General features: G+C 41.8%; 1 protein-coding gene across 3 annotated transcripts in view; it reads right to left on the bottom strand.

Moving 5' to 3' along the window:
- Positions 1-1,961: 1,961 nt before the first annotated feature.
- The window catches only part of PPP2R5D (protein phosphatase 2 regulatory subunit B'delta), a 192,423-nt gene continuing 167,964 nt past the window's right edge, over positions 1,962-26,420 (bottom strand). For 2 of the 3 annotated variants that reach the window (XM_063444210.1, XM_063444211.1), the window contains one exon: positions 1,962-3,198. In XM_063444210.1, coding sequence (XP_063300280.1) covers positions 3,061-3,198 — 138 coding nt within the window. In that variant the 3' untranslated portion in view covers positions 1,962-3,060. The remainder of the gene's footprint in view (positions 3,199-26,420) is intronic. The other variant, XM_063444212.1, reaches the window with a different exon arrangement.

The following is a 26,420-nucleotide window of genomic DNA, read 5'->3' as shown; positions in this document are numbered from 1 at the left end:
CTGCCCTGTGACTATCGCCCCATGTTGAAATGCTTGATTTTCCCTGCAAAGACCTGAAAGCCGGGTAATTCGGTACTTTCCCTATGTGAGCAGTGTTACCCCAGATAGCTATGCCATGGAGCCCATTCGTATAACGAAAGACTATGTGAAAGACTTTGGCTCCGTGGCAATTTAACTGTATGTATGTGATCTGAGCGCCATTCAGTAATAATGTGCGCTCAGATCTAAGCTATCTGGGGATAAGTTGAATGTACCTGTTTTATGCAATAGCTGCACAGTTATATATTTTTATGTATTTTATTGTATTTTGCTACCATGTGGCTAATGGAGTTTTGCCTCTGTCCTTGGAGATAATTGGATTACTTCCCAATTATCTCCAGGATAGAAGACTCTGTGGAACTTGTTTTGGGCAGAAAAGCCATGCTTAATTTGGTCAAATAGGACTTTCCCTTAACTTTTTAACCCCTGAACCGATTGCCCTGATTTTTGAGTATGTGTATATTTCAAGCATGCTGATTCTGAAATTTGTTTTATGTGAATTGCATGTATATTTTGTAAGTTATTAATATTTTGTAAAAACTATTTCTCTGCCTGTGATAATTATATTACCCATGGTGTTCAGTAATCATATCACAGGCAGAGGGGAGGATTTTGTGTGGGAGTGTCTGTGTGTATTGTACGGATTGATTGGTTGTATTTCAAAACCCTGTGGGCAGTACTATGTTTGTGGATTGTGAATAAAAGCGGCTGTATGTGCAAGTACAGTCAGTTCTGCTTGACCTCAAAACGAAAAGTCGTCTCGTTATTGGGGGAATTGGATTGTATGCTGATTGCCAGGAGTGTAAGCTGATTGTATGCTTTTCCTGTTCAGCTGTTTACAGTATTCATATGCTTGAGAGCATTCGTATGCTTCTCCGGTTCGTTGGTTGTGGTGTCTGTTGCAGTGCTTGGAGTCCTCAGGAAGCGCTAGGAGCATCCTTCAACGAAGGTACCCAGTCGGGATGCCCGTCGATCCGTTACACATATAAAATGGTTTGATATCTTGCAGTGAGAAAACATACAAAATATAACTAAATGCAAAATGTCAAAAAACCTACTGAATAGTCCTCTAAACACCACTAAAAATAGTGAAACATACAAATGAGTAGGATTTTCAATAACTAGGAGTGACATCTCCGAAGTGAAAATAATGCAAAGGATAATACAATAATAAGAGAGCAGGAATCGTAGTCTGAACATAGTGTGATCAACTATCACTGAACATAGTGTGATCAATTAACACTGGGATAGACACACAATATAATAAGGAGAACTCACAGGAGGATAAATGATCTCAGACTTATCATCCTTAAATTAGGTATATGGAATGAAATATATCCAAAATGTTGATAATCTTCTTACACTTGAAAGAAGTAGAAAAGCCAAAGTGCAGATGTAAAGTATAACACAAAAAATGTATTACAATTGCACTCACAAGCTAAGCGCAGAGACATAGCCATTATGATTAACCTGTTAAAGTGAGCAGTTCAAACACTTTGGACCCCATGAAATATCAGGGGCTAACCCAAATCGACTTGTTTAAATGATCCAGTTTTAAAATGTGGGCAAAATAAGCATTTACTTTCTATCACCTTCACTATGCTTAGAGCAGATCACACCTGTGAAATAAGTAAGATCAGATTGTGGAAAATAAACTCAAACATGTTGTCCTCACAACTTTCAACTATAATTTTAATAAAGAAATCACACTTCATTACAAGTTAACTGCATTTAATGCTTTGTTAGGTGATGGGGCTGAAGGCCTAGAAGGTTTAACCTCTGAAGTTGCTTGGTGGATACATTCCTCCACAGCAAAATTGATTCGATTAACTCTACCTATAAATATTTATTGCAGGGGACCTACCTAGCAGCAATTAGCTCTTCAATTACTAGAGGGGAATGGGCCTTTGTAGTCAAGATCCATGCATTTCTCTTGAATCAAGCAGGAGTTTGGTCTCTCACTAATGGACACAGATAAGTGCAGTTTGTTGAGTGGTGGTTAGCCATTTTCACCACGATCTGTCCAAGGTCATCTAAAAGTGCAACTTACGTGGTGACAGTGACTAGAGCACTAATTCAGTTATAAGTGCTGATGGAGGGTACCTGAAACATCTATATATAACTCTTTACTGTCTGTGAATAGGTTGATAAAGAATGTAATAAATCTTTTGAGCCTACATCACAGTCCATTTCACTTCCAGCATGGCTGCGCTGGCCCTAAATTTGAAATTCACTTTGAATTAATTTGATCGATGTAGGAAAGGTGAGAGAAATCTCTGTGTTGACTGTAGGGAATAGGGATGGTCAGAGTACACCATAGCTGTATGTTTTGGTGGTAGGGAGGGTTGGAGTTCACCATGGCTGTATGTTTTGGAGATTGGGAGGGTCGAAATGCACCGTGGCTGTTTGTTTTGGTGGTAGGGAGGATAGTAGTGCACCATGGCTGTATGTTTAGGTGGTAGGAAGGGTAGGAGTGCACCATGGCTGTAGATTTTGATTGTTGTGAGAGTGTCGGAGTGCACTAGGTAGTGCGGACTAGTGTTGGACAGGGGTAGCAGTACCCCATGGTTATAAATTTAAATTGAAGGAAAAAAAGGAATGGACCATGGCAGTAGATTTTGTTTGTAGGTTCAAGGAACCTCCTGACTCTTTGTCCCTGGTGTATGGGTCTGAATAATGGTTACAGGGAGGCTTACTACACCACCTTGCAAGAAGTCCTTCTTGTACGGAAACTCAGAGTGCCTTGTGTCTGGAACTTGTTGTTACAGTGTTTTGCACACCAGTGACTAGGAACCCTAGGATGTACAGGTTAGAGAGTCTCCTGTCCTCAGTTAAAGGTAAGTGCATCACCTGGCTATAAGTTCTTGTTGTAAGGAGAGTCAGAGCACCTCCTGGCTGTTAGTTGTAGTTATACTGAGGTTTTGTGCACTTTTTGCTAGGGGTTAGTTAGAGAGCCTCCTAACTGCTTCCTGATTGTAGGTTACATCACATTCTGAATTTTAGTCCTGGATAATATGATGGTCAAAGAGCCTCCTGGCTGCTGCTTAGATATTCTTCTGCTCTTCTGTGGGACTCAAGAGCTTTAATAATATATATATCTTGTGGTAACTCTGACCTCCTGCGCAACAACATCTGCTCTTGGGGTGAAGTTCGCAGCACCTGAGAAACAGATATAGAGTTAGATTTCATCATCCTTACTTAATAATCAATACTCATTGACAAAGGCGCTCAGTTATTTGGAGCTAGAGTTCTAGATAGGGATAGTGCTTGTCATTAACCAAATATCTGTTTTTTTTTCTCTTAATCTATATATTTGCTAGAGAAACTGCTAGCACAATGTATAGATAGAATTGAATGTTAAACCTAATGCGTTGTTTGGGGGCATGACAGGTCCCATTTAAATGATATACAAAGAGCTGCATAATTCAATATAGTTTAGATTTTTTAAACTGGACCCTTAACCCCGGCACCTGGGAGCCCTGGGAGTTCCCCTCCTTCCTCTTCGGTCCCCCTGGGGCATGTGATCGCCAGGTCAAACAGTGTAAAATTAAATTATATATACTTAGATCATATTTATACTCATACACTGTCTAAGTGTATTTTAATATATATATATATATATAAATATCAAAGTACATGTACAATGATATTGATTAAATATATAATTATCATTATATATATATATATATATATATATATATATATAAATAAATAATATAAATAAATATGTAAATACAGTAAAAAATTAAATAAAAAAATAAATAAATAAATATATATACCGTATATACTAGAGTATAAGCCGACCCGAATATAAGCCGAGGCCCCTAATTTTACCCCAAAAAACTGGGAAAACTTATTGACTCGAGTATAAGACTAGGGTGGGAAATGCAGCAGCTACTGGTAAATTTCTAAATAAAATTAGATCCTAAAAAAATTATATTAATTGAATATTTATTTACAGTGTGTGTATATAATGAATGCAGTGTGTGCGTATGAGTGCAGTGTATGAATGCAGTGCGTGTATGAATGCAGTGTGTGTGTGTATGAGTGCAGTGTGTGTGCGTATGAGTGCAGTGTGTGTGTGTGTATATATTAATTGAATATTTATTTCCAGTGTGTGTATATAATGAATGCAGTGTGTGTGTGTATGAGTGTAGTGCGTGTATGAGTGCAGTGTGTGTGTGTGAGTGCAGTGTGTGTATGAATGAAGTGTGAGTGTGTGTGATGCAGTGTGTGTGTGTATGTGTTGGTGGGGGTGGGCATTTTGATATATTATTAATTTTATTTTTTAATATTATATATTTTTTATTATTATTATTTATTATTTAATGGCATTATTATTTTTTTTTTATTATTACTATCTTTTTTTTTCGTCCCCCCTCCCTGCTTGATACATAGCAGGGAGGGGGGCTCCTTCCCTGGTGGTCCAGTGTCATTGGCAGTTCAGTGGGGGGAGAGGGGGGCTGGCAGAGCTGTACTTACCTGTCCTGCAGCTCCTGTCAGCTCTCTCCTCCTCCGCGCGGTCTGTCCAGCTCCCTCTGTCAGCTCACACTGTAAATCTCGCGAGACTTACAGTGGGAGCTGACCGAGGTGCTGAACGGACGGCGCAGAGGAGGAGAGAGCTGACAGGAGCTGCAGGACAGGTAAGTACAGCTCTGCCAGCCCCCCTCTCCCCCGGTCTGTATTATGGCAATGTAAATTGCCATAATACAGACTCTGACTCGAGTATAAGCCGAGTTGTGGTTTTTCAGCACAAAAAATGTGCTGAAAAACTCGGCTTATACTCGAGTATATACGGTATGTGTAATTTCGTTCTAACTGTATTTTCAAATTAATATATATAGATATCAGAATACACATAGAACAAAATATATATTTCACACACACCTATATATAATTTTTAAAAAAAAACTATACATATATACACACACACACATATATATATATATAAAATATAATTCTACGTATATATTTATGTAATAATTTTACATAATTAGGTCATTTTTTTTATTAATTACAAATTGCGGGACCTGCCTGACAACCCAGGCCAAAAGTCCAGGGAATTTAATTTGCTAGCACTATATTTAACCCTGTAACTTTCCAAGACACCATAAAACCTGTACAAGGGGGGTACTGTTTTACTCGGAAGACTTCGCTGAACACAAATATTAGTTTTTCCAAACAGTAACATGTATTACAACGATGTTATAGTCAGTGAAAGTGAATTTTTTTGCATTTTTCACACACAAATGGCACTTACACGGACGATATAATTGTTGTGATACGTTTTACTGTTTTGAAACACTAATATTTGTGTTCAGTGAAGTCTCCTGAGTATAACAGTAAACCTCATGTACAGGTTTTATGGTGTTTTTAAAAGTTAGAGTCAAATATAAGGCTTGCGTTTCAGTTTTTTCACATTGAAATTCGCCAGATTGGTTACGTTGCCTTTGAGACCGTATTGTAGCCCAAGAATGAGAGTTACCCCCATGATGGCATACCATTTGCAAAAGTAGACAACCCAAGGTATTGTAAATGGGGTATGTCCAGTCTTTTTTAGTAGCCACTTAGTCACAAATTCCTGGGCATCCATACGGTCTCAAAGGCAACTTAACCAATCTGGCGAATTTCAATGTGAAAAAACTGAAAAATGTAACATGCTATATTTGACCCTGTAACTTCCCAAAACACCATAAAACCTGTATATAGGGGGTACTGTTTTACATGTGAGACATCGCTGAATACAAATATTTATAAATTTATTTTATATTTTATTTATATATAAAATGTTATTGCAGTAAAAGCAAACAGTATTATGACATTCACAGTTAGAATGTCACGTAGAAGTAAACATTTTTTTAAAATTATTTTCTCCCATTTTTTTATATTTTATTCATATTAAATTATGTTTTACACCTAAATATTTGATGCTAAATGAAAGCCCTGTTTCCCCTGAATAAAATGATATATAAGTGTGGGTGCACACAATATGAAAGAGGTAAATTACGCCTGAACAGACATATAGATAGTGCACATCAGCTGGTTTCCTTAACACACCAATCAAATCACTAAACCTCTCCTCACCTGAATTTATTTAACACACTGCATCCTTACATTGGTTTAATCACTCATTGATATTTGTGTGTTTGTATATATGATCTACATATCTATATAAATACACTTTTTCTAATGTTCTCCCTTCTATTTTTCACTTTAACACTAACTTCTCTCATCACTAAAATATCCCTATCCTTTCACTCACCTGTCCCTAGCAACACCATAATTATTACTTCCACCTTACTCCCCTCCCCTCTCTATTCATCCCATGCACTCTACACATACCTTTCCAGCCTATCTCCACCAACTCCTCCCAAATCCTCTACATACATACCCTCCTACAAAACTTTCAAATCCTACTCCCACCTTCACTTCCTTTCTATCCTTCTGCTCCTAGCTGCTGGTGATGTCTCTCCTAACCCCGGCCCCCTCGCAACAAACTCAGCACATACTAACCCAAGGATCCACACTAATCTCATACCCATCTCATGTTCCTCTAAATCCTCCTTCAATACTGCCCTCTGGAACGCACGCTCTGTTTGCAATATAACTAAATCCACTGCTGTCCATGACTTCTTCATCTCTCGTTCTATAGATTTACTAGCCATAACAGAAACCTGGCTCTCCCCCTCTGACACTGCCACCCCTGCATCTTTGTCCTTCGGTGGTCTCCAACTTACCCACAACCCAAGAAACTCTGAATGTAAAGGTGGTGGTGTTGGGTTTCTCCTCTCCCCTCACTGCTCTTTTAAACCTCTTCCCACCCCCCCTTCTCTCTCTTTCCCATCATTTGAAATACACTCAATTCGCCTTTTCAAACCCTTCTCTGCTAACATTGCTGTTATTTACCGCCCCCCTGGTTCCCCTCTTCTCTTCCTTGACCACTTTGCTGCCTGGCTACCCTATTTCCTCTCTTCTAACATTCCATCCCTAATTCTCGGGGACTTCAATATTCCTATAAACCCACCTTTGACCTCTGCAGCCACCAAACTACTTTCCATGACTTCCTCCCTCGGGCTATCGCAGTGGGCAGATTCTCCCACCCATGTAGCTGGCAATACCCTTGACCTAATCTTCACTTATGCATGTACAGTATCTAATATCTGCAACACTCCATATCCACTCTCTGATCACCACCTCTTATCATTTGCTCTCACATACCCCCTCACCCAAAAACCTCAGCCTAACCCCCCTCAACTCAGGAGGGACCTTAATTCTCTTGATCTCCAACAGTTGTCAGCTGACATTGATTCACAACTGCTGTCCATCCCTTCCCTCTCCTGTCCTTCACAGGCCATCTCCATATATAACTCTACTCTTACATCTGCCTTGAACACTGCAGCGCCACTCCAAACAAGCACCTCGAGGAGGACCCGCCCCCAACCATGGCATACTAAATCAACGCGCTACCTGCAAAGATGCTCCCGTTGTGCTGAACGCTCCTGGAGGAAGTCTCGTACACAATCAGACTTTCTCCATTATAGATTCATATTGTGTTCATACAGTGCAGCCCTTGCCCTTGCCAAACAGTCCTATTTTTCCACTCTCATTAGTTCATGTTCCCGCAACCCCAGGCGTCTCTTTCACACCTTTAATTCTCTTCTTCGCCCTGCTGTGGCCACCCCCAAAACTAACCTTACTGCTGATAACTTTGCATGTTACTTCACTGACAAGATTGAACAGCTAAGGAAAGAATTCTCCCCTCCTTGCCTTTCTGTTTCTCAATCACACATAGATCATGCCTTTCCTACCCATCAGACATTCTCCCCAGCTACTGACCAAGAGGTGGCTGCTCTTCTTTGCTCCTCTCGCCCCACCACTTGCCCGCTCGATCCTGTCCCATCTCACCTTATTAGATCTCTCTCCACTTGTCTCGTGCCTTCTCTAACACACATCTTCAACTGCTCGCTCTCCTCTGGCATCGTCCCTGCTGACCTTAAACATGCCACTGTAGTACCTATACTAAAAAAAACATCCCTCGACCCATCCACCCCCTCTAACTACCGTCCCATATCCCTGCTCCCTTTTTCCTCAAAGCTTCTGGAAAGACTTGTCTTTACCCGTGTGTCTCATTTCCTCAATTCCAACTCTCTCCTTGACCCTCTTCAATCTGGCTTCCGCCCTCTCCACTCTACAGAGACTGCCCTTATCAAAGTTACCAACGACCTAATCGCAGCTAAATCCAAAGGCCACTACTCCATACTAATTCTTCTTGACCTCTCAGCGGCCTTTGACACCGTTGATCATGCTCTCCTTCTTCAAACTCTTCAATCGCTTGGTCTCTGTGACTCTGTCCTCTCATGGTTTTCCTCTTATCTCTCCCAACGCTCATTCAGTGTCTCCTTTTCTAATGATACCTCCTCCCCTTGCCCTGTCTCAGTTGGAGTTCCCCAAGGCTCCGTCCTTGGTCCCCTTCTATTTTCTCTTTATACTGCCTCTCTTGGCAAACTTATTACCTCTTTTGGATTTCACTACCACCTGTACGCTGATGACACCCAGCTATATCTCTCCTCCCCGGACCTCTCCCCTGCCGTCCTGCAACGTGTCACTGCTTGCCTTTCTTCCATCTCTGACTGGATGTCCTCCCGCTTTCTGAAACTCAATCTCTCAAAAACTGAGCTCCTTGTCTTTCCTCCTCCTAATACTGATCCTCCTCTTTCGCTCTCCCTCCAAGTTTGTGGTACCAACATCAGTCCATCCTTGCAAGCGCGCTGTCTTGGCGTCATACTTGACTCTGGTCTCACCTTTGAGCCTCACATCCAGCATGTTGCCAAATCCTGTAGATTCCATCTTAAAAACATAGCCCGCATCCGCCCCTTTCTTGCACCAGATACTACCAAGGAGCTTGTCCATGCTCTAGTAATTTCCCGCATGGATTATTGTAACCCTCTCCTGATTGGTCTCCCCAATAGCCGTACTGCACCCTTACAGTCCGTAATGAATGCTGCTGCTAGATTGATTTTCCTCTCTAGTCGTTTCTCTCACACCTCACCCCTCTGCCAGTCCTTACATTGGCTTCCTGTATGCTATAGGAGTCAATTCAAGGTACTAACTCACACCTATAAAGCACTGAACAACTCTAGCCCCTCTTATATCTCCTCACAGATCCATAGGTATGTCCCTTCTCGGTCTCTCCGTTCTGCCCGTGACCACCTCCTGTCCGTTGTCCGCACTCGTACGGCCAACTCGCGCTTGCAGGACTTCTCGCGGGCGGCTCCCTTCCTATGGAATAGCCTGCCTACCGCCATCAGACTCTCCCCTAGTCTTGCATCTTTTAAGAAGTGCCTTAAAACCCATCTCTTTAGGAAAGCTTATGGCCTCCAAGACTAACCCTTACCTCACATACCTGTCTCTTGCCCTCTCCTAAAGGGCAGCCCACCTTATTTGATTGTAAATTCCTGTCCTAATGTGTTTTACACCCCACCTCCTATAGAATGTAAGCTCGTTTGAGCAGGGTCCTCTTCAACCTATTGTTCCTGTAAGTTTATTTGTAATTGTCCTATTTATAGTTAAATCCCCCTCTCATAATATTGTAAAGCGCTACGGAATCTGTTGGCGCTATATAAATGGCAATAATAAATAAATAAATAAAATAGTGCAATTTCAAGTTTTTGTTTACGTGATCACAACATGTACATTTGGCTCAGTCCTTAAGGGGTTAATAGAAAAAAGAATGTCAGTGTAAAAATATAATTTTTTGCCACATAGTTACAATGGTTCAACAAATCACAGAACTTAAATAAACCTTAAAAAACAGCCATTCCAAAAATACCCTGAAAAAGCGATTTTATGCCACCCTTTAAACATGTAATTTCCTATCTCAGGAGAAATGTTTTAATCTATGAATGCCGGAATGACATCGTGGAGTCGATAGCAAACATATACCAATTCCATTATTTTATAATATAAATGCCAGTAATAAAAAAGGAATATTAAAATGCAAAAGACTTATTGATGATTACACCCAAGGAACTGCAGGCATGGATGCTGTGAGAAGACAAAACCATGTGGTTATAGCGGTTTTGCCACAGGATGTTTTACAGGAATTATTTATCATCGCTTGTTTGGAATTCACTCTTCTGAAAGGATAATTTTCATATTTACAGAATCCAAAGTCAGGTCCCCCAGTTTATTATCCATTGGGATTGAAGACTATATGTAATTGTAATGATGACTCTTTTTAATTGGCTATCTGATCTTGTTAAGTACCAACAGAGATGTGGTGGGGAAAAAGTGTGGATGAAAACTCCTTCCACCTGAAGTAAGTGGATAGTTAATAAATTGCTAAACACAAATACACATACCAGTCAAGCCACAAGACTTGCTTTTCCCACAGAAATCTCACTTTAACAGTGCGCTCACTACTGCAAGGGATTCTGGGTAGGTTTATGCAAATGAGCTCAACAAAGAACCACATTTTTGCCTTATAATTCCACTTTATACATGGATTCCTTGCATAGGAAACGCCAGCCATGTAAGTATAGAATTAATAATATTTATATAGTGTCAGGTTTCCACAGCACGTTACAATTATACAATGGAGTTATTTAGCAATAAGTAACTGACACACAAACTAATGACAGACACAAAAGGTGACACAATAGGAAGGACAACATCTCAGATGTTAGGATAGGTTGATAGGTATGGTGCCTGTGTTTAGTTAAGTTTGTAAACTTGGAGTGTAAAAGAACCAAAGAGTGGTAGGAGAGGGTATGAAATGGAGTACGGAAACAAATGAAGATATTCATTATAATAACCTTTCAATCCCTCCACATTTCACTTGTTTCCATAGTCAATTCCAGATACACAGGAAGATGGTAGGCTTTCTAAGAGGGCTGGATAACAGACAGTTCTTGAAAGATTGGAGGTACGGGAAAATAAAGTCTAATACAATTAAATACTGTAGATGAGAATTGGCATTGTGGGAATGAACAGAGGGCTAGAGAATGTCACTTGCAGAACAAAGTGAACAATTTTGCTATTGTTCATGAACCCCATCAAAATAGAGTATAAATGTTTGTACTTTTTATATATTTTGTAGTACATAAAGCCTCACTCTCCCTTATTTATATGATTACCAGCATGTAGAGTAACACATTTCCCTTCCAGAAGCCACAATTCACTGATACAATGCCTGCAAGTATGCTGAAAATGTCAGCTTCCCCGTGCCTTTTAAATAGTAAAGTAAGTTTCAATGGGTGATATCATTCCTACAGTCAGGGAGGGGGCAGGAGTGAATGTACCATTTCACTTTCAGAATTACATTAGCATACCAGGGATTGATAAAGATGATATATGGTTTAACTACATTAAGCCCTGTCAGGACTTACCTGTCGGCTCCTCCGCAAATGCGAATCTGACACTTCCAGGTAGACGGACGAACACCACGCCCCTTTCTCTGACGCGGTTCCTTCATGCCTTATAGGGAAGCCGCACCAGTTTTAAAACGTTCGATTATTGTAGAGGCTTCTTCTAGATTCTGTTGTGACCAGTTACCAAACACTCGCTATTCTGATTACCGTGTACCGACCCCTGGACTGATTGCAGACGACCTCCTTTCTCCTCTCCCTGACCTCGGACTGTATCAAGTTATTCTCTGCTTCTTCATCAAGAATTGGATTATTTTCCCTGAGACTCCACATTCCAGGACTTGGAAGTAAGCTAAACGGACGTGGAAGTAATCTTCCCTCTACACAGAGGTATTTACATTCTGCTTAATAAGAAGTAATTATCTGGACTGTGCCTGTGCCTTGTCTATAAGATAGTGTCAGCAGTTTGAATTGGATCCTGAATTAGCGTATAGATTGTGTCACTGAAGTCTCCCTGTACAATTCCTTTGAGGAGGTGAATCACTTTTGTCTCTGTTTATGCAGTTCTAGCCACATCTTTTTGGCTGTGACTCACACAGCCTACATGAAAGACTGGTTTCATTTTAAATCAGATGTTACAACACAGTGTGTTTATTCAGATGTTAATTCAATTTTAAATCATACACATGTTTATTACAGGTTCTAGCAGACCATTAAAGGGAAACCATACTGCCAGGAAAACAAATTTGTTTTCGTGGCACTATAGCTTACCCCTCTGTCAAGGCCCCCACCCCGTAGTGCAGAATGGGTTAATAACCATCTTCTGTCACTTACTGGGGTCCATCACCTTGGCGCTGGCTCGGGACCGCCTTCTCTCCTCCCCCGCCAATGTCAGCCAGAGGGGGAGACCTAATGAGAATGCGTGGCAATTGCTGTGCTCGCATTAGGATTTTCCCATAGAAAAGCATTATTCAGTGCTATCCTATTGGGATTCCGGTGACGCTGGAAGTCCTCATGCATAGCGTGAGGACGTCCAGCGTCAGTTAGGCATTCAAAGGTCACCTAATGATCCGGACGTCTCTCTAGTGGAGAGGAGTTAACCCATAAAGTTAATTATTGCAGTTTATAAAAAAAACTGTAATATTTACCTTTGCAGGGTTAAGTGTGCTGAGAAACTGCACCCAGAGCTGAAGTGGTCTGGGTGCCTATAGTGTTTCCATTTAACAGAGCAGTAGATAAGAAATTCTAATTTAAACAGACTGTGCAATAAAGGAAGTTTAACACCTTAACCCCTTAAGGACCAAACTTGTGAAATAAAAGGGAATCATGACATGTCACACATGTCATGTGTCCTTAAGGGGTTAAGGACACATGACACGTGTGACATGTCATGATTCCCTTTTATTCCAGAGGTTTGGTCCTTAAGGGGTTAAACATTAGATATCTCTTTACAAGATGTGTATAGGGAGACTGTGGGGCTGAGGCTTCATTAACAAAGTGTGGTTAGGGTTGCTTAAACAAAGTGATTTAACTCCTAAAATGCAAAAAAATTAGGTAGTGAGACTGCAGGACATGACCTATACACCAAAGCCACTTCATTAAGCTAAGTGTTTATAGTGTCCCTTTAAAAGCAAATATAAATATTAATACTTTATAGTAGTCTTTAGAATTGATCACCTTGTGGCAGGATATCCTCAGTTATAAGCAAATTAATGCACAATGTAACATCATGTAGGGTGGACATTCACAATGGAGCAAATTAAATGGCGATTACAGTCACTTTCTTCTAAATTACAGTATTTTATAGTTAGGATAGCCTTATGCCTATCCCACGCATGCTTAACCCCTTAAGGACACATGACGTAAATATTCCGTCATGATTCCCTTTTCTTCTACAAGTTGTGTCCTCAAGGGGATAAACTCCCCCACTTTGTTGACCTCTACCACTTCAGTTGGAAGGCTATGCCATGAACCCACTAACCTCATTGTAAAGGAATACATCTTGATATTTTTAAACCTTTGCCCCTCTAAGTTAAGACTATATCCTCCTCCTTGTGGTAGTTTTTCTTCTTTTAAATATAGTCTCCTCCTTTACTGTGTTGATTCCCTTTATGTATTTAAATGTTTCTATCATATCCCCCCTGTCTCGTCTTTCCCCCAAGCTATACATGTTAAGATCCTTCAGTCTTTCCTGGTAAGTTGTATCCTGCAATCCATGAACCAGCTTGGTAGCTGTAACAGACGCCCTGTTCCTAAATATTACGTTTTATTTTGCCTGGATCGGTATACGAACCAAACCAAACAGATTTGGACCATCTGGTTCGTATACCGAACCCTTGGACCACCCAAAGCAGTTACTGACACTTCGCAACAGGGCCGGACTGGGGAAAAAATTAGGCCCGGGCATTTTTCAATCAGAGCGGCCCCCTAAGAAGGGGGCGGGCCATAGGGGGTGTTTTGTCATCACTAATGACAAGCACGCCCCCTCTCACAGTGAGCATGTTAGTTCAACGCGCAGAGCCCCGCTGAAGAGCTCTGGCATTAGAAAAAGGCCCTGAATTTGTTCTGCGCAGCGCAAGCAAATTTAATAACATGTTTGCGCTGTGTTTGCTTTTAAATTGTCTCTGGTGTCTCCACAAGTGGGATACCAGAGGACAAAAGGGCCAGGAAAGTGCATGGTGCATATGTTTGGAGCCTGCTTGTGGGACTGCGTGTGTGTAGAGTGTGGTGTGGTATTGTGTAAAAAGGTCAATTTCATTTGTGTTTGTGGTGTAATATGTGTGGCTAGGGGCTGTAGAGAGTGTGTGTATAGGGGGCATAGTGTTATAGGGGATGTAGCGTGTGCATAGGTGACGTAGTGTGTGTAGGGGTTGTAGAGAGGGTGTGTTTAGAGAATGTTGTATGTGTTTGCTGACAAGGAATGTAGTGTGTGTGTAGGTGGTGCAGTGTGTGTGTGTGTGTGTGTAGGAGATCTAGTGTGTAAAGGACCCAGAGTGTGTATAGGGGAGAGTGTGTGTGTGTGTGGGGAGGATTAAGAGTGCATATAGGGCAAGGGATCTAGCGTTTATCTGGAGCGTAATGTGTTTAGTAGTGCAGTGGGAGGGGTGCTGTAGTGTGTGTGTGTGTGTATATATATATATATGTGTGTGTGTGTGTGTGTGAGTGAGGGTGGTGTGTGTGTCTGGGGGCTGCGCTGTGTGTGTCTGGGGGCTGCGCTGTGTGTGTCTGGGGGCTGCGCTGTGTGTGTGTCTGGGGGCTGCGCTGTGTGTGTCTGGGGGCTGCGCTGTGTGTGTCTGGGGGCTGCGCTGTGTGTGTCTGGGGGCTGCGCTGTGTGTGTCTGGGGGGGCGCTGTGTGTGTCTGGGGGGGCGCTGTGTGTGTCTGGGGGGGCGCTATGTGTGTCTGGGGGTGCCCTGTGTATCAGGGTGCTGTGTGTGTCTGAGAGTGCTGTGTGTTTCTGGGTGCGCTGTGTGTGTCTGGGGGTGCGCAGTGTGTGTCTGGGGGTGCGCAGTGTGTGTCTGGGGGTGCGCAGTGTGTGTCTGGGGGTGCGCAGTGTGTGTCTGGGGGTGCGCAGTGTGTGTCTGGGGGTGCGCAGTGTGTGTCTGGGGGTGCGCAGTGTGTGTCTGGGGGTGCGCAGTGTGTGTGTCTGGGGGTGCGCAGTGTGTGTCTGGGGGTGCGCAGTGTGTGTCTGGGGGTGCGCAGTGTGTGTCTGGGGGTGCGCAGTGTGTGTCTGGGGGTGCGCAGTGTGTGTCTGGGGGTGCGCAGTGTGTGTCTGGGGGTGCGCAGTGTGTGTCTGGGGGTGCGCAGTGTGTGTCTGGGGGTGCGCTGTGTGTGTGTCTGGGGGTGCGCTGTGTGTGTGTCTGGGGGTGCGCTGTGTGTGTGTCTGGGGGTGCGCTGTGTGTGTGTCTGGGGGTGCGCTGTGTGTGTGTCTGGGAGTGCTGTGTGTGAGTGTATTTTGTATGTCTGGGGGTGCTGTGTGTGTCTAGGAGTGCTGTGTGTTTCTGGGGGTGCGCAGTGTTTGTCTGGGGGTGCGCTGTGTGTGTGTCTGGGGGTCCTGTGTATGTGTCTGGGAGTGCTGTGTGTGTGTGTGTCTGAGAGTGCTGTGTGTGTGTGTGTGTGTCTGGGAGTGCTGTGTGTGTGTGTCTGGGAGTGCTGTGTGTGTGTGTGTGTGTGTGTCTGGGAGTGCTGTGTGTGTGTGTGTGTGTCTGGGAGTGCTGTGTGTGTGTGTCTGGGAGTGCTGTGTGTGTGTGTCTGGGAGTGCTGTGTGTGTGAGGAGGCTGTTAGTGTGAGTGTATTTTGTATGTCTGGGTGCGCTGTGTGTGTCTGGGGGTGCGCTGTGTGTGTCTGGGGGTGCGCTGTGTGTGTCTGGGGTGCGCTGTGTGTGTCTGGGGGTGCGCTGTGTGTGTCTGGGGGTGCGCTGTGTGTGTCTTGGGGTGCACTGTGTGTCGGGGTGCTGTGTGTGTGGGGGTGCTGTGTGTGTCTGGGGGTGCGCTGTGTGTTTCTGGGAGTGCTGTGTGTGTGTCTGGGAGTGCTGTGTGTGTCTGGGAGTGCTGTGTGTGTGTGTCTGGGGGGGCTGTTAGTGTGAGTGTATTTTGTATTTAAAATTAAATATATATATTTTTATTAATAATAAAAAATAAACAGTTATATTTATATTCCCCCCCTCCCTTCTTACCTTTAGCCTGGGAGGGGGTGGGAAGCCGGGTTTCCATGGGGGGGGGGGGGGTGCCGTGGTGCCATGGAGGGTGCTGCCTGATCCCTGGTGGTCCTAGTGGAGGTGGGGCAGTTGCTTAATATCCCCCCTCCCTTCTTACATTATGCCTGGGAGGGGGGATCCTTTCTGCAGCTTCCTTCCCTGGTGGTCCAGCGGTGAGAGTGAACTCTAGCCCCTGCAGGCTAGAGTTCACTCTCGCGAGATCTGAGCGTAACCGCGGCAACGCTCAGAATCCCGCGAGAGGACCCGGCGGAGCTGCTGGCTAGAGCTCCGCCGGTGTTCTCTCCTCCTGCCTGCCTCCCTCACACCCCAGCACCGGCCGCCTGTAACAGTGCCTGTGGGCCGGTGAGGGAGATCTTTGATCTCCACACCGGCCCATGGAGGCACACAGCTGGGCCGGCCTCGGCCCCACGGCCATCGCGGCCCACCGGGCATTTGGCCGTCGATTCGTATGCACAAACACGTGTCGGCGGCCATCTTGTTTTGTCAAACGCATCCAGCGGTCGACAAGGTCGTCGAGTGTATGGAACTATTTTCGGACCCTCAACGGTCCGAACACCGCTGAGACTTCCAGGATCACTTCGGTTTGTTCCAGATCATCCGAAAGAGGCAGCGTTCAGTGAAACCCAACTCCTGAACAAGGGGCACACGACTAGCTTTCTCACAAACCGTTCTTGGGAGACTTTTCGTTATATTGGAAACCCACGAAAGAGCAGCTGCACAGCTATACCCACTTCTTCACTAGTGAAGTAACAAGTATTGTAAAAAACAGAAAAGAGTATAATCACTAAAGATATAGAAACGTATAATTGGGAGTAATCCCAGGTGTACTTCACAACCACCAAATATATAATAGAGCAAAAAGTGGAAAAACACCCAAAATACGTGAAATAGATCAAGATTAAAAATTACAACAACCTGGGGGTGGCGGAGCCTGACCTCGGAGCTGCACAGACGCGAGTACTGCGAGCTCCCGCCGAACGGGCAAAATCTGAGACAAAATCTGGGGCTATGGAGCCCACAGACCCACTGGGGTGCACTACCTACACTCTGAGTGCACTGCTGAACAGAACGATGCCCAATAGACGCCCGTCGGAACCGGGAAACCGGAATGCCAAGCGCGGCCTACTGGAGAAGGAGATGGGGGGGAGGCGGCCGATCTCCCCGGAACCGGACCCAACAAGCGACACTGAGGGCCTCCTACCCCCCCCCCCCTCTGGGCCGGTGGGGGTTATCCCGGTCCACAACGGACGCCCAGCATCTGCCCTGCCGCGGCTGCACAGCAGCGACGAAGAGGAGCCCAGACCACGCAAGATGGCGGAGGCCTCTTCACAGCTTTCACCAGCACCCAGCCAAACAGAAGACGCGCACCTCGACCCTGTCGACTCCAGACTGGAGGCAATATTTCAAGCCTTCTGGGACAAGCTGAATGCACGCGCAAATGCCAACCAGCATACACAGAGGTCGAAGAGTGGCCCAAAGGGGTTGGCGGGAAAGCCTCCCGCGGGCAGACACCTAATCTGGCAGCTCAAAAGGCAAAGATGTCACCACTAAAGAGGCCTACACGGCAGCCTACACAGCGGGCGGCACCCAAGCCTGCACAGAAGCGACAGCCCGAGAAGAAGCTGGAGATAATGTGGAGAAAGGGAACGCAGAGCACATCCCGAAACGGGAGACGCCATCATGCAGCACGCAGCCGTCTACATGAACCCAGGTCCGGATGTCACCCAGTACGCAACCAACAACCCACAAGCAGACCCCGAGTTTTCACCTGGCCCATCAATGACCCGCAAGTGTGGAAGAACACGCGTCAGGAATGTGCTGGACACTGGAGCTGGTGGGGTAGCTATATGGGGACACGCCCATGTAACACAGCACCACGCATGAAACATAGCTTGGTGGGCATAGGCTGACCACCCTACTTGTAAGCAGGGCCGGGCTACTACATCTAAGGCCACAGGTCTCATGTTAACCATCACCCACCTGTCTCATAGGTTCGATTTAGCTCATATGGGTTCCCATGTCTATTTGTTTTTTCTTCGATATTTCTTTGTTTTCTATGAGGGCTATGTTAATTCTGCTTATTAACCGTGATTCTACGCTAACGCATATTAAGCGATGTACTTACCGTTACCTGTTATTATACTTTAAACATCATACCAGAGTAATACTACACTTTTTAACTCGTTAATTATAGCCGATGTTAATCTAGGTTTAATGGCACAGTACTGAGAGGGTGTCAGTAAAATGCTATCGTGAATGCTACACTCACCTCATAACTTGCCTAGCCTATACTAAAAGTGGTGTTCCACTGTGACCCATTATTCCATTAAGCGACTCACAAAACGGAATCAACCACAATAGCTCGCTGGTATAGTTACCATTACACTGGATACAGCGTCTTACTTTTATTCCAAGAGCAGAAAGTTAAAGCGACATCAATTTAGTTTATTTTAGTTTAGATTACTCTGTGTCATGAATATGCTTAAGTAATAATTCAACTTTAAAAAATGTGCAAGATCAATCCTGTACCTCTATGTTTTAATGTTTCATAAAGCGCTGGAGGACTGCCTTTGGGGTACCTCCCAAGGGACTGTACAAAGCCGCTGCACTACATAAATAAAGAATTAAAAAAAAAAAAAATTACAACAACCTGGATTCAGGTAAAATATTCGTAGATGTGGGCTAACAAAGCGTAAAATAGTATAAAGAATTATTTTAGATAAATCTAAATATAGGTACACTCACAAACAAATGTGTGATCAGGCTTGTCACCCTCTCAGGGGTAATATGATGGATAAAGGCTTGAATGTCTTAAAATGGAGTATATGGAAATGAAAGAAATCGAATATAGTGAAGTTTTGTTAAAAAAAATATACAAAATCGCATTTATTGGTTGCACTTACACATAGAAGATAAAAAGTAGCGTGTCTCCATACAATCTCAGAACTCCTGAGTGCTGGTGTAAGCATCCACAATAGGGATCCAGGAGCAATGGTGTAGAGGCAGCCAAAAACCAAACAAAAATTAAAATACAAATAAAACTTGAACAAGGTACACAGAAAATGTATCCAACGTGTTTCGTCCGATCAGGTGCTGGACTTCTTCAGGGATATCTCCATACTCCTCCTGACATGTATATATACTGTGGTTAATCTTCGTTTAATCCGGAACACTTGGCGTTTTGACGTGCGTTCCATTAATGAAGCGCATAAACAGCGCGGGAATGTCCATGGGTGTCTGTAATAGTTCCGGGTTGTGTAGCGCATGTGCGCAACAATCGCGCATGCGTAAACATGAAAAAACCGTAGCCTAAGGAGGACAAAAGACATAGGGCGAAAAAAAATCGCCTGAACAACTGATATATATACACAACGTATAATGAATATCGGTGTGGTGCACTGGAACAATGCATACATCATATAGCAAACAATAAGAGATATGTGAGAAAATAAAAATGATTACACTTTTTTGTTCTATTATATATTTCTCTAGGTGGTTGTGAAGTACACCTGGGATTACTCCCAATTATACGTTTCTATATCTTTAGTGATTATACTCTTTTCTGTTTTTTACAATACTTGTTACTTCACTATTGTATATCACTATTGTTACCGGTTTCATGGCTGCACAAAATGTCTATGATGAGATGAGAAATGAAAGAAAACAAAGAATTGATGCCTTGTTTAAAGGGGGCCTAGATCCACAGATGGTTCTTTAAATCAAAAATGTATTCAATTAGAACGTCTGTTGGAAAAAGAAACCCGAAAATGGTGGGAGATAACGTCCCTGGAACAGTATTTAACATATGATATTATTCCTCGTATTGAAAGTTCCAGCATTTGGCTTAGAGGATAAAATTCTAATACAAGATTGGCATAATGCCAACGATGAATGTTCTAGGAAAAACATGACTAGTTTAATCAATTACCAAAAGAGATCTTTAAAATTATTGGAGGAAGAAATTAACAAAGTAGAGATTGATATATCCACATACAAAGAATCAAAAGCAATAGAAAATAATTACCAAATCTTAAAATAAAAAATAAAAGTTGTGAATGAAAAAGTCTCAAATACAAAACCTACTAAATTCAAGAGAGATCAAGATGATTATCAGAAAGGGAATCATAGAAATTGGCCTAAATCTAGAAATGATTTTGGGCAGTCCCATAATTATTCTGCCAAAAACCAAATAACCTCTAGATCTACGAATTATTGGCCCAATAAATCTTTTGGACAACGTTTTTCGACAAGTGTCAGCGCTTGGCTAATAATCCCCAAAAGTCAATGCATATGGGCAGATTTTGGTGGTATCAAATTCTTATCATGCAGAGTTCCAGAAAGTACTTTCCACCTCCACAGCGGTGGATTTATGGGGTATCAGGTAGTCTATGCTCGTTCTGTGTTGTATCAAATGTATAAAATATTTTGTATCCGATTTAAAAATTCAGTGTACCTTAAAAGATACAGAGAAACAGATTATAGTGTAACACAGTTTATTATGAACAAAAAATTTCCATCCCCTTATTAAAAACTTTCACAGTTGTTCGTTTCCAATAACCACTAAAAACGCAAAAATACAGTGATATACAGAAAAGCAGAATATTCATAGGAATATGGTTACCACTCCGTCGGAGCAGCTGGATCCGTCGATGTAGCGGAGAGCTGATTGCTTAACTCCACCAATATTTTAAGAGGATGCAGGAACAAGTAATAAATCCAAGAGAATATCCAGCACAATCAGCAATAAAATCCAATAGTATCCCATCACCTTTCCCAATCACTGGACGACACACAGTATCAGGAGTAGAACTGAAGTTTAATGGCAACATTCCTGCTTTTATGAGATTCTCCCATGCAAGGGAGGGATTCACATCAATTATACATTACACCAATCATATAGACGTTACCTCCCACACATCTCCTCCCCTTAGCTTCACAGTTAACACAATTATAATGTACATACTTTTCCCTACTTTTTAAATATGTACCCCCTGGTAGCCCTGATCTGGGTGAGGAACATATACAAAAATCACCCAGATCAGACCAGGGGTTCAGGAGTTATAGAAAGGTAAAGTTTTGACCGACCGCAGGGTTAAAGTAGCCGAAAATAGTTCCATGAGATCAGGCCCTGCGGTCGGTCTCAATTCGTGCCCCCAAAGTCCCGAAAGGCTATACCAGACATAATGTAGTCGGCAACCAGATGAATCCCCTAGTTTGTGGGATTCATCCTACCGAACGACGGGCCGTTCGTGTGTTTCTTTCGGTGTTTTCTGCAGCCCTGGAGGTCTTAGCGGTGTTCGGCTAGTCGAGTGTCCGTTTTGAGTTCCAGACACTCGACGACCAAACACCGCTGTTCATGGGTTTAAGATGGCCGCCACCACGTGTTCGGCTGCCGAAATGGCGGCCACCCAGGGAATGTAGCAGCATGTTCGTATGTGAAAGGGAATGTGAGAAGCGATCAGGGAGGTAAATTACATGTATTCTGTACATTAGGGTGGTCCGGTTGTTCGGTACTTTGTTCGTATACAGAACAAAGTATGGCCATATATAATGACATGTAATTCTGTGTACTCCAGGCATATGAAAAACCTCTGCAGTGCCAACAATAAAACAATAGATGGGACAGCCAAAAAGGGGTTCTGCTACAGTCGATATTCTAGATGCCAAGCCGCAACATGTGGATGCCGAACCGGAGGGGACGCCGTAATGCAACAGGCTAGCATAGTCTGTGTGCGTGCAGGCCAGTATCCGATCTACGCGTTTCGCCCGAGCTCAGTGGGCTTTTTCAAAATAAGGAGGTAGCCTCACTACTGAGTTCTTAATCACCCATGATAGTCCATATTAAGATCGGTACGTTCTTAAAGATGTATTAACTGCTGTGGCCGAACTTTTCCTGTGTCTTAACAATAGTACTATAAACTGTAACCAATCTTTGCTTCATAGATGTATATTTGTTAAAGGAACACTATAGTCACCTAAATTACTTTAGCTAAATAAAGCAGTTTTAGTGTATAGATCATTCCCCTGCAATTTCACTGCTCAATTCACTGTCATTTAGGAGTTAAATCACTTTGTTTCTGTTTATGCAGCCCTAGCCACACCTCCCCTGGCTATGATTGACAGAGCCTGCATGAAAAAAAAAACTGGTTTCACTTTCAAACAGTTGTAATTTACCTTAAATAATTGTATATCAATCTCTAAATTGAACTTTAATCACATACAGGAGGCTCTTGCAGGGTCTAGCAAGCTATTAACATGGCAGTGGATAAGAAAATCTTAATTAAACAGAACTTGCAATAAAGAAAGCCTAAATAGGGCTCTCTTTACAGGAAGTGTTTATGGAAGGCTGTGCAAGTCACATGCAGGGAGGTGTGACTAGGGTTCATAAACAAAGGGATTTAACTCCTAAATGGCAGAGGATTGAGCAGTGAGGCTGCAGGGGCATGTTCTATACACAAAAACTGCTTCATTAAGCTAAAGTTGTTCAGGTAACTATAGTGTCCCTTTAAGATATAAAATGACAAATGTTATCCATAGTGATAAAAATGAACAATAAAATACTTAGTAGCATTGTTACATTCTAATGTGCGTAAAAACATACATAGAAAATATTCTAACACAGTGTTATTAAAAATAATTAATAAGTAAGTGGAAATATTGTGATACTTAATGGCAAACCTCAAATGTTTAAGACACATACGTATTGTCAAATCAATTCCAAACATAAGTGCACACTTGTCATAATGAAAGGAGATACAGTGTATAATATGAAATAAATTATCAAACTAAAATTGGCCAAATTTTTTCAAAAGCATGATTTTTAGATTTACAAATATATAATATTAGTTGTAAATCTTCCTTAGAGAGATAAGATTTGTATAAAAATTAAATTGAAGGAAGTTTGTTTATACCTGTTTGTATCCATATAGAAACCTTCATATATTGTAACGTATAAAGAAACAGATGTAGGTGCACACTATAATCAATCAATAAGAATGGCTGCAGTAGATCAGCAAGAATTCCTAAACCTTGCTAAGCGTGCAAATTGTGAAAAAAACAGGAATGGTCTATTGCGCCAAAACAACCACACAGATACACAGATACAAAAAAAATATTTAAAGTGCCCTTATAGTGCAGAATTAGTATATAATCTTATATATACATACACTCATTAACAGTCAAAGATTGGCAATTCCAGATCGCACAGGACGTTAAAACACAAAACAATATATACAGATAATAGTGCAATATGTCATATCTGTGTGAGAATGTTTGAAAACTATACAGATGTCAAAATCACACTTTTCTGAGCTGCTAAGAGCTCTGCTGTATAACGCTTGGACGGTATAATCCCGGCTTCAGGATATGTGAAGATCTGCTAGGAAGTGTATCTAATAGTGCTCCAACAGAAAAAACAGGTATACTTCAATGGTGCAGTAGGTACATATAAATAGAATAAAAAGAAATCAAGGTACCCTACTTACATTTTTTGGGCAGTAACTTGCTCTAGTATTTTAAAATAATGGGGGCAATTTTATTTTGATAATTTATTTCAAATTATATACTGTCCTTTCATTATGACAAGTGTGCACTTAAAGGACCACTCTAGGCACCCAGACCACTTTAGCCTAATGAAGTGGTCTGGGTGCCAGGTCCAGCTAGGGTTAACCCATTTTTTTTTATAAACATAGCAGTTTCAGAGAAACTGCTATGTTTATAAATGGGTTAATCCAGCCCTCAAATCCTCTAGTGGCTGTCTCACTGAAAGCCGCTAGAGGCGCTTGCGTGATTCTCACTGTGAAAATCACTGTGAGAGCACGCAAGCGTCCATAGGAAAGCATTGTAAATGCTTTCCTATGCGAACGGCTGAATGCGCGCGCAGCTCTTGCCGCGCATGCACATTCAGCCGAATGGGAGGAGAGGAGGAGGATCGGAGGAGAAGAGCTCCCCGCCCGGCGCTGGAGAAAGGTAAGTTTTACCCCTTTTCCCCTTTCCAGAGCCGGCGGGAGGGGGACCCTGAGGTATGTTTTCCTGCCACTATAGTGGTCCTTTAAGTTTGGAGTTGATTTGACGATGCGTGTCTCTTAAACATTTGAGGTTTGCTATGAAGACTTGTTATTTTCACTCATTTATCCTTTATAAAAGCAGAAGTGTTGCCGAAACGTTGGGGGGATTGGTGACTCGTGTTCTGTCCAATTAGGCTTGATTACTGGTGGTAATTATATTTGTACTTGTGCCTTTTTTGGTCACTTTATGTATTGTATGTTTGTTAAAGGACCACTATAGTGCCAGGAAAACAAACTCGTGCCCCCACCCTCAGGGTCCCACTCCCACCGGGCTTAAGGGGGAGGAAGGGGTTAAATTATTACCTTTCTCCAGCGCCGGGCTCCCTCGGCGCTGGGGACTCTCCTCCTCCTTCGGTCGTCATCAGCTGAATGCGCATGCACGGCAAGAGCCACGTGCGCATTCAGCCAGTCTATAGGAAAGCATTCTGAAAATCAAAGTGAGAAGCGCGGAAGCGCCTGTCAATGAGACAGCCACTAGAGGCTGGATTAACCCCTTAAGGACCGGACTGTTTTTGCGATGTTGTTAATTTGCGACCAGGCATCTTTTTACACTTTTGTGGTGTTTGTGTTTACCTGTAATTTTCCGCGCTCTCATTTACAGTTCCTATACAAATTATATATTGTTTTTTTCAGGACAAAAGGGGCTTTCTTTACATACCATTATTTATATAATCTCATGTAATTTAATTTAAAAAAAAAAAAGAAAAAATATGATGAAAATTTTAAAAAAATACATGTTTGACTTTTATGTGAAAAATCTTTTACTCATCTACAAAAGCGAATGAAAAAAACTGCTAAATAGATTCAAAATGCTGTTCTGAGTTTGAAAATACCCAGTGTTTACATGCTTTTTTCTATTTTTTTGCATGTTATAGGGCTATAAGTACAAGTAGGATATTGCGGTTTCAAAACATACATTTTTAAAATGTATCAATAGTGACATTGTAACACTATTATCTGTCATAAATCTCTGAATACCACCCCACATGTACATATTTTTTTTTTTAAGTAGACAACCCAGGGTATTCAATATGGGGTATGTCCAGACTTTTTTAGTAGCCACTTAGTCACAAACACTGGCCAAAGTTAGCGTTCATATTTGTTTGTGTGTGAAAAAAGTAAAAAACTAAATTGAAGGCTAATTTTGGCCAGTGTTTGTGACTAAGTGGTTACTAAAAAAGACTGGACATACCCCCATTTGCAATACCTTGGGTTGTCTTCTTTTGCAAATGGTATGCCATCATGGGGGTAATTCTCATTCCTCGGCTACCATACGCTCTCAAAGGCAACGTAACCAACCTGGCCATTTTCAATGTACAAATATTTGACCCATATATTTGACCCTGTAACTTTCAAAAACGCTATAAAACCTGTACATGGGGGGTACTGTTATACTCAGGAGACTTTGCTGAACACAAATATTAGTGTTTCAAAACTGGAAAATGTATCACAACAATTATATCATCAGTAAAAGTGCTGTTTGTGTGAAACATGCAAACAAAGTCACTTTCACTGACAATATCATCGCTGTGATATGATTTACTGTTTTGAATCACTAATATTTGTGTTCAGCGAAGTCTCCCGAGTAAAACAGTACCCCCCATGTACAGGTTTTAGGGTGTCGTAGAACGTTACAGGGTAAAGTACAGTGATATCAAATTAAATTCTCTGGACTTTTGACCTGGGTTTGCAGGCAGGTCCCTTAAATTGCAATCAATAAAATTACTTAAATTATGTAAAAATATTACATAAATACACACGTAGAATTTAAATATATATGCATATTTATATATTTGAAGTCTACATGTATATTTATATAATTATTTATGTAATTTTGTATATGGACATATGTATAGTTCGTATTCTTTTTATTTATTTATATATACATAGATATATATATACAATTTAATTCTAAGTGTATTTTGATATAAATATATTAATATCAAAATACAGTTAGAATAAAATTTCATATAGATATATAATTTTTATTATTATTTTTTACATTTTTTTATTTAATTTAAATTAATTATTATTTGTATTTTATAATATATATATACAATATATAGTTATTATATATATTATATATATATACACACGTGTGTAATTTAATTATAAGTGTATTTTTATATTAATATATGTACATATTAATATAAAAATACACTTAGTATGACATTATATATATATGATATATAGACGTATATTATATATATATATATATATATATATATATATAT

This window comes from Pelobates fuscus, chromosome 2 (assembly GCF_036172605.1).
Source record: "Pelobates fuscus isolate aPelFus1 chromosome 2, aPelFus1.pri, whole genome shotgun sequence".
Lineage (NCBI taxonomy): Eukaryota > Metazoa > Chordata > Amphibia > Anura > Pelobatidae > Pelobates > Pelobates fuscus.
Note: the sequence above shows the minus strand (reverse complement) of the source record. Positions and strands in the feature narration are given on the sequence as shown.